The sequence below is a fragment of the Lonchura striata genome, chromosome 18 (assembly GCF_046129695.1).
Source record: "Lonchura striata isolate bLonStr1 chromosome 18, bLonStr1.mat, whole genome shotgun sequence".
NCBI lineage: Eukaryota > Metazoa > Chordata > Aves > Passeriformes > Estrildidae > Lonchura > Lonchura striata.
Window position 1 is genome coordinate 8,396,293 of NC_134620.1, and position 14,913 is coordinate 8,411,205.

General features: G+C 44.7%; 1 protein-coding gene across 2 annotated transcripts; it reads left to right on the forward strand.

The window, feature by feature from the left end:
• The first annotated feature begins 5,511 nt into the window (after nt 1-5,511).
• PGAM5 (PGAM family member 5, mitochondrial serine/threonine protein phosphatase) lies at nt 5,512-14,496 on the forward strand. Of its 2 annotated transcripts, none has more exons than XM_077787174.1 (6): nt 5,512-5,781; nt 8,634-8,812; nt 10,040-10,165; nt 10,561-10,649; nt 10,954-11,087; nt 12,876-14,496. In XM_077787174.1, the coding sequence occupies exons 1-6, from the start codon at nt 5,525-5,527 to the stop codon at nt 13,024-13,026; spliced, it is 936 nt and encodes a 311-aa protein (XP_077643300.1). In that variant the 5' UTR covers nt 5,512-5,524; the 3' UTR covers nt 13,027-14,496. The 2 variants fall into 2 exon arrangements, with proteins under 2 accessions (XP_077643300.1, XP_077643301.1); XM_077787175.1 differs by having other exon boundaries at nt 10,957-11,087.
• Nucleotides 14,497-14,913: the final 417 nt, after the last annotated feature.

A 14,913-nucleotide genomic window follows, 5' to 3' on the forward strand; every position in this document is an offset into this window, starting at 1 on the left:
AAAATAAAGGAAAGCAGTGCAAAGGGAAATCAGTTGAACTTTGCAAAAGCAGCATGTGCTGTTGCAAAAGCAAATTCTCACTTGTTAATCAGGATTAGGAGAAATGCCTGAGTTGTTTCATTGTTGGGAGCTGTCAGCAGCACCTGTGCTTCATTAGCAAAATCAAAGTTTACTGTTATCTAAGACAAAAACACTGAGGGGGGAGGGGGGGCAGGTGATCCTTGAGGCAATAATATCAAATCCCCTTTTGTTTCCTGGAAAATGATTGCAGTGAAATACTTTGCTTATGTTTCCATTCTTTAGCCCATCTGTTTCAAATTAAACGCTTCTGGCAGGATACATCATCATTTATTAGAGTGTTACATTAGATAATGCAGTGTTAGTATGGCTGTTATAAACCCTTAGTTTCATGAGTGTGACTTCAGGGACAGAACTGAGGTGTTTACTTAATGAAAGGGCCAGAGACTGTTAATAAAACTGGTTTTCCAGCTCAGAAATTATTTTTTATAGGTCTTTCACAATTACATTTCTGGTGTGTCTTGATCTGCAACTCTGAATGCATTTGGTAGAGTGAAAACTTCTGGCTTTGGATGACTGAAAGCAAAGGTACTGAGCAGGACTTGTCAGTAACAAACTGTGAGACACCTAAGGCTGGAAATACAGTCCCTGCACATGATGGGGTGACAGCCATTCCAGAAATCTCCAATGCCCTGTAGCATTCAAGGCACACCCCATGTGTGAGCACACAAAGATCTGGCAGGTAATGCCCCCAGATCTGAAGGAATTTTCTACATTTTCATTCTTGACCTCTGTAGAAACTTTTTTTAAGCTTCACATGCCAATAGACAGAAGACTGGCCTTGGTCCTAGAACTGTCCTGTCAACCATTGGGGGACAGTTTAAGAAGTACAAGACCTTGCAAGGAGACTTTTTTTTTTAAATTCTCAGTCCCAGTGTACTGAAGAGGCTCACTCACTCCTTACTAAAGGAGTAGGGAAAAGGATCCAGTCCCAGCAAACAAGAGCAGTTCCTTATAGGTGTATTTCAGATACTTCAGTTTACCAGTGATGCCCACTGTTACTAAAAAAAATTCTTTCAATCTACTTCAGTTAGAAAGATGGTGACTGTGAGAGCAAAATTAAGAAATAGATTAATCATTCATGATATAAAGACTTTGTATGCTTTAGATAAGGCGAAGCCTGCTTTTGAATATGCTTCTAGAGAGTGTGCCTGGGGAGGAGGAGGAGTCTTTCATCTTAAATGCGCTTCTCTTTTTTTTTTCTGGTCAAAGGAAATCTGAAAAATCCTCTAGTAGATGATTCACACCATCTAGATTAAATTCAAGATCTGAATCACTGCTATAATATATATATATGTAGAGTTTCTTTCATGCCACAATCTCCCAAAATGTTGTGCTGTATTTAACCAACACAGTATTTGTCCTGGTTACCCTTCAGTGATGCAGTCAGACACAGTCAGGAAGCCAGGGTCTGCTTCAAAATCTTATTTTTTTTTTTTTTTTAACTAATCAAATCATATTAACCAAAGTTGCTTAAAACTAGTATTCTCTCTTGCTTCATAAAAAAAAAATAATATTAAATGGGCTTAAGTAGCATCATTTTATAACCCAAATGTTTAATGTATCATTTAAATGTTGCAGGATCTGAAGCAGGCCAGGATGACATCAATATTTCCTTTAAGAAGGCCAGCAGTAAGTCCACAGTGTATGTCTGAACACATGTGGTTCAAATGATATAGTGTTAGCTTTTTTCCTCTCTCTCTCTGTTCTTTCGAGAATAAATTTACACTTTTTTGTTTTGTTTTTGTTTAATAGTGGGAAGGTGATACATGGTGAGTAAAAATTTTTGAGGTCATGGAAGAGGCTTTTCAAAACCACATTTTCCTTGTTTCAAATGTCCTTTTATTACTCTGTTTTGCTTAAAAAAAAAAAAAAAAAAAAAAAAAAAAAAAAGCCTGAAAGTTCATAAACTTTGCTTGCCAGTTGTAGGCTAGAGACCTGCCCTTGCTCTCCCTGTAGCTAACGCTAAAACATCCAAACACTGACTCATCCCTGTGCTGATCCAAGTCCCATACAGAGATGAGCTGTTTGTCTTCCTGGTGAAGTTAACCCCGAGGGCTGCTGTGGGTCTGCTTTAGCCACAGGGATTTTCTGCCTGCCAGGGGAAACCATTTGTTGGGCCCAACCTGTGCTGAACTTTCTGAAACCTTTTGCTGGTTTTCTGACTTCTCTTCTCTTTGTTCTGGTCACAGCACAGTTCAGAGGCTGCCCTAACCTTGGGCATCCTCCTTGAAGGTATCTGTGCATCAAACCACAGAAATGGGATAAGCCCCTGGGAATCATCCCTGAAGATTGGACCTATGGCATCAGTAGAAAAAGCATTTACTGTTTTCACTAACAGAATAATTCCATTAGTGGGCATCAGTAGGTTGTTATCCTCTTAGATGGATTTTCTGCTTACAAATGAAATACAACACAATAAAACTGGATTAAAAGAGCAGCAATATAAATACATATAAAAAGAACAAAGAGCAAGAAGCTGGGTAGATATTGTTGAACACAGGACTGTATATTCAAGCTAGTGGTAATCTTCAACAAATTATTTTTGAGATTTTTTTTTTTACCTAATTGAATTGCAAGTTTTAAAAAGTGGTAAATATAATCTAATTAATAACATTTTTGGACATACTGAGGAAAATCTAAGGTAATCTCAAAAGACTTTTGAACATCAATTGCCTAAGTGTATTAGTGCCTAACCCAAGCAAAAATAAACTGCAGAATGGAGCACAGGCACAGGAGATTCCTGATGGTGAAGTGTTAATGCAGACTAATGACAGCCAAAATGCAGCATTGAGGCAAACAATATTATCAATTTTCATTTTCTAGCATAATGAGATTGCCCAGATGTTCAGCAATACTTTTTTGTGCTGGGGAAACAATTTTGACTGTTGCTTAATAACAGTCTGAAATTTTTCTGGTGGTGAGAGAGAGAGCTCAGCCCTGGTGCATTTGGTGACACTGTCATGCACTCCAGAAACTTGCCTGTGTTTATTACTGGGATTCTGACCTCAAATGGCAGGTACTTGTGTGAGCAATGCACTTCGAATAGCACTGAAATTTCAAATGGAACCATATGATTTTAGAATTCAGTTCAAGCTACTGAGAGATTCACCAGAAATAGTTTTATTTGTCCAATCCAGCTTCAACCTGTCCCTGTCCCCAAGTGAGTGATGGTGTCTGGTGCAGTTTTTTCCTTCATTTGTGAGATGCTGGAGGTCAAATGGGATTCAGTTAGAGGGCAGGCAGGAGAGGAAGAGGTAGGACACAAGTGGGAGCATTTAATGGAGAATAAGTATTACGAGGGATAAAAGAGAACAGGCATTATGAGAGAAAAGATTTTGAAAGCATTTGCAGGACTTTGGGAGACTGAGACCTGGGGAAAAGGGACCATGCTACTTTAGGAGGAATTGGATGTGAGGTTTTGAAACAGAACTTTTTTCCTCTGGACTCTTGGTAAGAAAGAACATACACAATATAAATACCCACACCTGCCTATATAATAAGATAAACTGAAGAAAAAAATTAACATTTTAAAGCTATATAAGAAGAAACAGAAAGCCGAGTATCTTAAATACAGAGAATGAGCAGGCAAGAAGGATAAAGGAGGGTGTGTAGCAGATTTTCATCAGGGTCTGATTTACTTATGTGACCCCTGGGAGCCACTGTCGGCCTGTGAAATGTCCCAGAGGCAAAGGACCTGTGCTCCAGTCAGATGTGCCTCCTCTGCATCATCTGTGTGTGAGACAGAGACACGGAGTGGTGGGCAGGGGAAAGACACTCGGCTGGGAAAGCTGGAAGGTTGCTTCACTTTAACAGAAAGACCATTTTCTTTGGGCAGGCACAGCGTCCTTGTACCCCTGCTGTGAGTGCTGCAGGAGCCTGAGCCTGTTAACTCAGCAGGGGACAGGCTCTGGTCTCAGTGGCTCCGGGTCACTCACACTGGTTGAAATCCGGCAGCTGGAAACTGTCTGCCCAGCTGGCATGCCAGTGGAATAGCAGGAATAGTATTACAGAATTTGTGGAATATGGGTGTGGAGTTAGAGCTTGAACAGGTGGACAGATGTTGTAAGAATGCATAATTAAATTAACAAAAGCTGGATAGTGGAATCTGTAGAATCTTCTGGCATCCCAAGGTCCACATTCAGCAGCAGTTCTATCACCATTTGCAAACTACTGAATCTGACAGGTAGAGACCAGTGCTGAATTTGGGATGTCAGCTCAGAAAAAGAGGGCTCTTTTCTGAGTCTCTCTCCATGAGGCCTCTGTTGTGAGCTTAAGACAGCACCATCGGCCATCTACAGGTAATTAACATTCCAGTGTGAGGTAATTAACATTTCAGTTCCACCGTGTCTTTCTTGTGCACAAGGCAATGTGTGGAGCTGTAATGAGCTCTGGCTTCTGGAGGGAGCCTCTGTGTGAAGAGCGAGTAGCGTTCAGGCCAGAGGCACAAGAGGTGGGATGGGAATGCCCAGGTGGGTGCTGCCAGCTCAGCTCTGCTGAATCCACCTGGTTTGTAAATTGGTAACCACTTTTATTAACCAAAACTCAGGTTCCTGGTTTCCAGTGCCATAGACCCAGTGATGCCTGTAAGAAATCTATTCCAGTATGACAGAATCACAGAATGATTGGGCTTGGAAGGGACCTCTGGAGATCATCTGGTCCAACTCCCCAGCCAAAGCAGGGTCACCAAGAACAGGTGACACAGAAGGCATTCAGGTGGGTTTGCGATGTCCCCACAGAAGGAGACCCCACAACCTCCCTGGGCAGCTGTCCCAGTGCTCTGCCACCCTCAACATAAAGCTCTTCCTCATGTTGAGGTGAAACTTCTTGTGTTCCAGTTTAAGGCCATTGATCCTTATCCCATCACTGGGCACTAGTGAGAAAGAGTTTTCTCTTCAGACTAAACAGGCCCAGCTCCCATATCTGCCCTCTTAAGAGACGCTGCAGGCCCCTCATCATCCTTGTGGCCTCTGCTGGACCCTCTCCAGTGACTCCTGGTCTGTTGTGCTGAGGAGCAGCTGGACAAGTGATAAGGCTCGGGGCTTGTAATTAAATGTGGCGGACTCGGCAGTGCCGGGTTAGTGGCTGGACTCAACGTGCGGGTCTTTTTCGCCCTGAAGGACTGACCGCCGCCTCAGGCGATTAAAGCAGGCAGGGCTGGCGGGGAATCCCTGCCCAGCCCCACCCGGTGACCGGCCTGGGGTGGGAACCGGTTTGGGAGCGGCCAGGCAGGACCAGAGGCGGGCGCGGCACCGCGGCCGGGGGAGAGGGGCCGGGACGGGCCTGTGAAGGTCTCTGAGGGTCCGTGAGGGCCGGGGGGTCGGGCCGGGGGTCCCCGCAGCCCCGCGCTCCCCGTTCGGGAGGAAGCTTGCCCCGCGCCGCGCTCCGTCCGGGGCGGGGCGCGGCGGGGCGGGCTCGCCGCTGAGGGGCCCGCGGCCGCCCCGCCATGTCGGCCCGCCGCGCCCTGGCGCTCGCCGCCTGCGGGCTGGCGGGCGGCTCCGTCCTGCTCTCCGCCGTCGTCGTGGGCAAGCAGCCGGCCCGAGGGGGTGGCGACAGCGAGCCGCGCCCGGGGGGCTCCGCCGCGCCCTCCGCCGCGCCGCCCGGCTTGCTGCTGCTGCCGCCCACCGCCTCCTGCCCGCCGGCCGCCGGCTGGATCGAGAGAGCCGCCGGCAGCGGCAGCTACTGGGACAGCAACTGGGACAGGTGAGCGCGGGGGCCGGGGCCGCCTCCCCCGGGCAGGCCGCGGCTGTGCTGAGGGCCGGGGGCGATCCGGGCGGCGGCGGGACCTGCCCTGCTGAATCCCTCTGCGGAGCCCCTCGGGGGTCGGGAGCAGTCCCGGCTCGGCGGGACTCGTTTCCCGGTGAAATTCCGTGTGCTGCTCAGAGCAGAACGCAGCTGAAGTTCGCGAACACCCGTGGAGCGCCGGAGCGCTGTGGAGGGATGTGCCAGCGCTGGGATTTGTTCACTTAACCCTGTGCAGGTGCCTTTATTCTGCTGCTTTCCGCCAGCCACACTGCCAGCCTCAGGCTTGTGATAGATGCGAGCACCGTTTGGGTTTTCCCCGGCCGTGCCAGGTGTTTTTGTGTCTGCAGCGGGTGTCGGCTCGGCAGCAGTCCCGGGTGGGTGCCGGGCGCTCTGTGGGCAGCGCGGGGCCTGTGCTCGGGAAGCTCCTGCGCTCAAATCCTGGTACAGCCAGTGGCGTTTGAACCCAGCTCACTCGCGTTCTTCAGCGCTGAAACGCGTTCACACAGGGGTTGACTACATTTTCTCTGAATATTTAATTAGAATGTGCAGATATCCGCATGGAGCTTTGGCTCATTTAGCTTCGGTCTGGTAGAATTATCTCCCAGGGGAGACTTATGTCAGGCTCCAGTTTAATCATAGTAAATCCAAACCTAAGCACTAACAGATTTTATTGTATAATGCATTATTTTGATTTTTGAGAGGCTGCAGGATCAAATGCTCATGTAAATAGGGCTATGCACACCCCAGTGATAAAAATAATGCCTTCATTAAATAAAGTTACAACTGGTTACACAATTTTACTGAGGGAGGTACTAAAGCTGCTTGTTTAACTGCAGCTTCCTGATTCTGCTAAATAGTTGATCTTCTTCAAGGATTCTACGGTACTTTTAGACTCAAGTAATTTTTTTTAAACCAATCCAGGAAGTAGAGATTGTGCTTTAGGTTACAGAGCTGTCACCACTGCCTGAGCAAAAACAGCCAGATAATACTTCCTAGCAGTTCAGGATAGCAAATCACCATTCCTCACAGTGTGCAGACAGTGGCAGTGGAATATATTACCCCAAATCAATTTGTTTTCTGCTGCTTGCGGTCTACCAGTTGTGGCTTAGGTTGTGCCTGCTTGAAATCTTAATCTTGACTTTTGGATGTTATTGGCAGAAGCAGTTAATGTGCGAAGTTGTTAAATGGCTTATAAATACACAGAATATCTGACCACTTCTCTATGGGGGCAGGGAATGTTTAGAAAGTCAAGCCTTGAGCAGATAACTAGATACTAGAATATTCTTAACAACCAGTGGCTTTTCATGTTTGAAACAAACAAATGCAAATATCAAACTTCTTATTGGTCTGACAGGGTGTCACAGTTGGAATGTTGGTCTCTGCCACTTGCACAGGAATTGTGCAACTCAGTTCTCAGAGAGGACAGATCTAGTTTCATTCATGTGGAATATATAATGACAGACATCAGACGAGTTATTCCCCTTGCTGCTTTACTAATGTGCTTGAATTGATTTTAAAGATTTTTTTTGTTTTCCTATTGTATCTTGCCAGCAGAATAATTTCCAGTGAATCAAAAATATCCTGTGAAGGAGCAATAGAACTTATTGTTTCTGGCTTGTTGTTTCATTTTTAATGCCTTGCTGAGGAATTAACAGCTTGAGGAATGTGTAGATCCTCATTGTCTAATGGAAATCATGTGTTCAGTAAAGCAAAATGGAGGCAGGAAGGCTTTGCACAGCCAATCTTGCTGTGAGAAATAGATGTGAGAAGCAGCAATTTTCTGTGAACAAATTATTTTGTCCCAAACGGAATAAAAATTATTATCTATTAAAAAAAATCTATCATCAAATAAACAAGTTTAATACTGGAACAAGTGAGGTGCGGCATAAATAAAACACGCTCTGAGGTGGACTGACAGAAAATGATTTGTATAATGGGGTGGAGGATCAGTGCAGAGAGGGGCCCAGATTAACGTGGGGAAGGTTTGGGCAGGGTCGGTGCTGGAGGTGGGAGGTCTGTAGCACCAAACCTGTGATAGCAGAGAGAGGGGGAGATCCCCCTGTCCTCAGCAGGAACCAGGTCAGCTGTCTGGGTGATGTGCAGAGCAGGGTGCTCATGTGCACTGTGACAAGTGGAAGAGAGATTAAAGTGGCATGAGGGGAGAGAGTGCTGAAAAGATGAAAGGATAAATAAAACACTCCAGAGTGAAGAATAAAAAGTTTTACTGGAGAGAACTGATGTGACCTAGTTTAAAGCAGAAAATAATCCTCAATGTGCACTGCAAAAGGTTGGAGTCTTTCTAGGATGTTGTTGGGGGGTGATTTTTTAGTCATTTGATGTAAATGTGATTGATAAAGTGCAGATTTTGTAGGTGTTATTACAGGGCCTTTTAGATATGAAGCATTTTCTTTCTCTAATGATCAGTCAGCACCTTTTCCTTTTTTCCTGGGTGTCCTTCCTGGTTAGTTTTTCTTGTCAAAAACCATACTGTTGTACGCTGCAAGTTTTTCTGTTGCTCATTGCTTTTTTTTTTTTTTTCCAATAATTAATTCAGGTAGCTGGCACTAAGTGGCAAATTTACTTATGTCAAGTTACACCTTTTAACCCATGACATGATATTTTTTTTTCATGCAGGCATTTATTTTTACTTTTCACACAAAAGTTTGAATCAGCTTCATGTACAAATGGCTAAACTGCCAGTTCTAGTTCTCCAGCTATGTCTGGAATTAAATCAAGACTATATATCTGTAAAATTCCCCTGCCTCTCAGTCTCCCCATCTAAAAATGACTCTTTAAATGTGTTTATTTAGACGTGAACCACTGGCTCTTATCAACCTCAAAAAGAAAAATGAAGAAACGGGTGAAGAAGAGCTTGCCTCTCGCTTAGATCACTGCAAAGCAAAAGCCACCAGGCACATATTCCTGATCCGCCATTCCCAGTACCACTTGGATGGCCGGGCTGACAAAGACAGAACTCTCACCCCACTGGGTAGGTACCACTAGCAGCATCGTGCTTTGCATTTTGAGGAAATTATTTTTTACCTGTGAGGTCAGTAACTCAGCACTGTTCTGGGTCTTGCTGCCAAACTTCAATGTACTTTCTGTATTCCTTTGTGGCAGAAAGATGTCATTAATAAGTTTTGCTTTCTTCGGTTTTGATCCAAACATTAAGATGTGATTTAGAGAGTTCTAAACACACTCAGTTGTAAAGAAACTTGTCAAAGTAAATTCCAAATTATCTTAAGTTTGCTTCAGCAAACGTTCGTTTGTGCCAGCTGATGTAATTCCTAAGGGTTGGGGCTTTTAACTTCATTGAGATGGATTTTTCTTGTGTTTCTCTTAATTTAATCTGCTGATTTATTAAAAAAAAACACCTCTGACTTTCAGCTGGAGTGTTATAATTAAATGCATTGCACTTTTGCTGCTGTCACTGTTTCTGGGAGTACTGCTAATCACTTAGATGAATTGAGGATAACCTTTGTGTTAGTCTTAACTCACTGATCCTGTGACTAGGTCTCAGATGCCAATTAGTATTACTTTTAATCATGTACTTGAAAAGCAGTGAACAATTCCTTGATTATGTATGTGCCAACACTGTTTTCAGAGGTGGAAGAATTATTTCTGTGGATTTTTTTCCCACCCACATTTCAATTACTGGTGTGCAAACAGGAGTGAAATGCTAATTGCAGGCCTCAAGTGGTATCTTAAACTGGTAACAAAACATAATGTTAATCCTGTCTCATCCTGTGCCTTAAGTGACTTAACCTGACTGTTCTCTTTTCACCTGCCTGCCTGAAATGTGGGATGAACCTTCCTGAGGCTGCCCAGGTGCTGTGAACTGTGCCAGGCTGGTGTTGCCTTTATGAACAACAACACACTGTCAGGCCTGAGGGGAATTGTTGCTTCCTGGGGATGGGGCTAGCACGGATATTGAGTACTTCAGTAAAAGTTGCTAAGTAAGTTTTGGTTTCTGGGGTTTTTTTTCCTAATTGAAAGAAAGAATTTTTTCCTGATGCAAGTATGACTTGAAATTGTTCAGTCAGTAAGCTTGGCCTGAGCAGTGGCTCTGATGAAAATGTTTTCCAGTTGCTTTTTGAAAGGAAAAAGCTCAGCATCGATGCAGACCTTTCATGTCTGCTGGACAATTCTCTTGGTACTTTGTGTGAGGTTGTAATGGGAGTGTCACCAATTTATAGAATGAATGTGCTTTTTTAAGGTCGAGAGCAGGCTGAACTGACTGGACGCAGGCTGGCAAGCTTGGGATTAAAATTTGATCAGATTATCCACTCCTCCATGACTAGAGCAACTGAAACAACTGAAATTATAAGCAAACATCTCCCAGGTAAGAGACTTCCCTTAATTTTTTATTGTCTTCTGATCCTTAAAACGGCTTTCAGTAGAATTCTAGCTTGTCCTTAAGGTTGAGATGTTATTTAGCCATTTCCCAGCCCTATGTGAACGTTTGTATTTATAAAGAAACCTACAGCCATAATTCTGTTTGTTTCCAGTTTTTCTTTAAAAGTACAAATACACTTTTTCAAAGTGTAACAGACAGGCTGTGTTGTTCAGTTGGAGTAAGTTGTCTTGCTGATGGCAAAACAATTTTGTTGGAGAGATACACATAGAATAAGCCTTCCTCAAAGAAAGACTATGAAAAATGTAGTGATTGTAGAGTTGTGGGGCTGTTTGTCTTGGCATGTGAACAACTCCTTTCTGAATGTGTATCTAATATTTCAGGAGTCAAAAAAATCAGTACTGATCTGCTGAGAGAGGGAGCACCTATAGAACCAGACCCTCCAGTCTCCCACTGGAAACCAGAAGCTGTGGTAAGTTTTTCTTTAGAGGTTTTTTTTTTTATTTATGATTTGGGATTTTTTTCAGTATACTCTGTATGGACAGTAGCAATAACTTGCAGTGCCTGAGCTGATATTTGCTGTCACAGCCCTTAGATAATTGCATTCTTTCTTCCTCCTCAGTAAGTGTGCAGAGCAGTTAAAATAACCTGCAGTGCTTGAGCATTAGTTCAGCCCAAGTGCACCCCAAGTATAACCAGGAGTTCTTGGGGGGTTAGGTCCCTGGGGAGGCAGGGCTGCTCTGAGCTGTGTGTAACTGTGACCTCGGTGCCCTCAGCAGTATTACGAAGATGGAGCTCGAATTGAGGCTGCTTTTCGAAACTTCATTCATAGAGCTGACGCCAAGCAGGAGGAGGACAGCTACGAGATCTTCGTGTGCCACGCCAACGTCATCCGCTACATCGTGTGCAGGTAGGGCTGCCTGCTCCCCTGGGGCTGCTCCAGGGAGGGCTCACTCCAACAGGGCTGCCTTGTGGCACCCCCGAGGGAGGAGATGCATTGATTTCACTTCTTTGGAGTGGTTGGAGATCAGTGCCTGCATTGTGAGCAGCTGCTTCTGCAACTTTATCAAGGGACATTCGATAATTAGAACACTTTCATTCTAATTCTAAAGCAAAAATGGCTAAGTCAGTGAAACAACTTTTTTTGTACATTTGGACAGTTACTTTAATCGCTATGTGCTCCTGCTTCCATAAACCTGAGGGTAGTGCCTGTTAGAAAAGATAGCAAATAGATGCATTACTGGATGCATCTCTTTGAGGTGACATGAATTTGAGCTTATGTCATTAAAGATTGATTCAGTTTTGGGAATTCTTTACTAATGGATATTTTTGAGTTATGTTGAAGTTGCATTAGCGTGTTTTTGCAGTAACATCCAGTATTGGATTACGGGGAGAGTGGATATTTCTGATAACATCAAGTTTGTTCATAAAGGAGAAAACAGTTCTGGATCTTTGCCTGTTTCTGTATCCAGTCAGCTGAGTCTGTTTTAGTCTTCCCCATCAACAAAGCACTGTCTGCAAGACAATTTGTCGTGAGCAGGACAGGTGTGATTAAACTTTAATCTGATCAATACTTACAACAGTTTCAGTTAGCTTTGTTTAGCTGAGCTAGGTAAATGCTGGCCTATCTGCTCTCTGGGCTGCTTTAGAGCTTTTCAAAATTGCTATACTTGAAATTATTGATCAGGTAGAGAGACTACTCTTTCCTGTGCTAAAAAATAGTATGTTGTTCCTGCCAAGGCTTTTTCTGAAATACTTATCTACCTTTTCTCTTTGCTGTTGCCTTCCTCCTCTTTTTAATGTCTCTTCTGTGCCTTTGATTCCAGTCAGTCTGATAGTACAATGGAACACAATCCGTGTAACATTTCCTTCAAATCTAGCTTGGCTGGAGCTGGTATTTAATTTTTTTGGGCTTTCTACAAGACTGTCATAAGAGCCAAAACCAAGTTATTCCTCAGTATCAGAGGCAAAAGCTGTTTGAGGCAACATGGTATTTTTTCCAGCTGTTTAATACAATTGATGAAGCTCCTGAGGCTGTTGAGCTAGGAAATTCAGAATGGCTGCAGACCAGCTGTGATGCTGTGTTTCTTAGGAAGGCACAAGGTACTTGTCCTTGTCCTTCCTGGGGAATTATGTAACCCATGGAAAGTAGTTCCAGTGAATTTCTTCCCTAGGCTCGTGCAGGCCACTGGAGGGAATCCTTTGTCGCTGCCTCTGCTGTGGGGGTGTGGCTGAAATGGAGTGTGTCACTGTCTGCCACATCCAGGTCCTCTGCTCAGGCAGCCCTTGGGTGCTGAGCCAGCTCTGCCTGTCCCACCTGCTCAGGTGTTGTGGTGCTGCAGCCTCGCTGTGACAGGGCTGCTGAGAGCACTCCTAGCAGCCTCACTGCATTGAGCTGCTGCCTTCTGTCCACTTGAACTAATCCTGTCAGCAGTAATCACACCCATCTGCTGGACTCTGCTTAGCCAAGGGCACTCTTGGCTCCGCTCCAGTTACCAACGCTGTGGTTTTACAGCATTTCCACAAGAAAAGGCTTTTTTTCCCAGGCTGACTGGGGGCATTGGTATGCAAGCCACACAATGCCCACCAGTTTGAGTTTCCCCCTCCTTCTCCCCCTGTCTGGGACAAAAAGTGATGCTGTGAGGGCTTGTTAATCTAACTGTTCATGAATTACCAATATATGTGTTTTTGTTACCAGAGCACTGCAGTTCCCCCCTGAAGGTTGGCTGCGACTGTCCCTCAACAACGGCAGCATCACTCACTTGGTGATACGTCCCAACGGCAGAGTGGCCCTTCGAGCACTGGGTGACACAGGTTTCATGCCTCCAGACAAAATCACACGCACCTGAGTGAGCCAGATGGATCGATGGCTGTCCAGGAGCTGCCTCTAGTCTCTTTGCACTAGCACATTCTGCTACAGTACCACTAGATTTTTATTATGTTGGGGTGTGATGCTGTCTTCAAATGTCCTTTGGCCCCATTCCTCCTTCATATTCATATCTGCCTTTCAGTCCAGAAAAGAAGAAATCTTTGTAAGCCTGAACATGTCCAGTCCTTAAGTATTCCTCAAAACTCAAAGCTGAGCTGTGGAATACAGGTTGAATGTCTGCTCAGCAGCTGCAAGAGCAATGACTTTTCCCTCACCCCCATGTGAATTTCTCTAACCAAAGCTTGGTCCGGTCCTGTGGGTATTTTTCTTGTGCAGGAAAGCAACTGGCGTGGGAAAAGCCTTGGATCACACTGCAGGTAAAACAAAAGGTGAGCCAGGTTGTTCCAGCTCCTGCAGAAGTGACAAACAGGGAATTCTGCTGTCCAAAGGACAAAGGGATAAAGCTTTTTTGTAAGCTGTTGAGTGTGTATGTTGATGTTGTGTCATTGTTCCCCTCTGCCCCCAAAAAGCCCATGTAAACTGTGCCTGGAGGTATGAACATAAAGGAAAGGGTAAAAAAATCATTTGCCTCAGAGCTGTGGTGCTAGAACTAACTGCTGCTTACATTAAGTGTTCCACCATCCTCAGGATATCCTTTAAGATGATTTTAAGAATATTTTTCAGTCTTGTAAACCTTTAACCAAAACATGGTCTAGAGAAGGCTGTAGGGATGAGACTGTAGCGGTAAGATGGGAGGAAAGGAAAGCAGCAATCTTCTCGAAGTGCTTTCAGTTACTGACATATATTTACTGAGTGCTCTTTCCCACTGATTTGTATTTGTTGATACCTTGCTTTCTGAGTAGAGCAATACCACCACTAGGTTCAGGGTAGTGGTGCTGCAGGTCAGAGGTCCTGCAGCACTGGAGCAAACTGCTGTTGCCAGAATGGTGAGCAGGTAGCTCGTCATGGGCAAGTGTACAGGACAGGCATTGAGCAGAAGGCTTCATACAGCTCTCATACTGCTGGGCTTGTGAGAGGGGAGGGTTCAGAAGCATTCTGAAGCGTGCTGGGCACCTGAGCTGATGCAGCAACTTGGCTCAGTTAATAGTAGGACAGCAGACATAACTAACTTGTTTGACAGATTCTCTGATCAATAAGGATGTTGATGAGATGCTGAACTTACTCCTGTCAAAGCTGTATGAAGCATAATCAGGGCACACAGCCTATGGAAAAGAGGATTTAAGGTCTTGATAGTGAACTGCTGCTACATCAGGATAAGTTCAAGGAACAGCGACTGGGAGGGAACAAACTAATTATTGTGTAGTGTAAGGTGTGGGGGGCAAGAGGAAACCATCATGATTTATCTCTCATTAATGCAATGAGAATAATTTATCTGTTTTTGTCTATTAACTTTTTAAAAGTTTTGAATAAAATACTTGGTCTGTCTTTCTTTCCTGTCTCTTCAGCTGAATGGCTGCATGGGCAGCTGTAGCAAGTGTGGCTGGAGCTCTGTGGGGACTGCTGGTGTGTCCCACACTGCTCAGGGCAACAGCTCTTTCACAACCACCTGAAATGTGAACTGGAGGTGGGAGCCAGAGCAGTTAATTGCCATCAGCCACAGAACTGCCCAGGAGGGGAACTGCTGTAGCCTAAGCACAGCCATTTGCAGGGCTGTGTCACCACCACGAGGAACAGGAGCACCAGCACCTGTAAGATGGAAATTCTGTGATTTTTTGTTTCCTGTTGGTGCATATGGTACCTCACACACATCCCCTTCTACATCCCCTGTGTCAGTGAATGAGCTCTTGGTGGGTAACCAGAGGACACAACACCTCTTTGCACAGGTACAGAAATTAACAATAGTTTT

Bases quoted from the DNA above. Each gene is read 5' to 3' on its own strand.
- PGAM5 (XM_077787174.1), top strand. From the start codon at position 5,525: ATGTCGGCCCGCCGCGCCCTGGCGCTCGCCGCCTGCGGGCTGGCGGGC. The intron at 5,782-8,633 runs GTGAGCGCGGGG...GTGTTTATTTAG, and splicing joins TGGGACAGCAACTGGGACAG to ACGTGAACCACTGGCTCTTA. The intron at 10,650-10,953 runs GTAAGTTTTTCT...CGGTGCCCTCAG, and splicing joins ACTGGAAACCAGAAGCTGTG to CAGTATTACGAAGATGGAGC.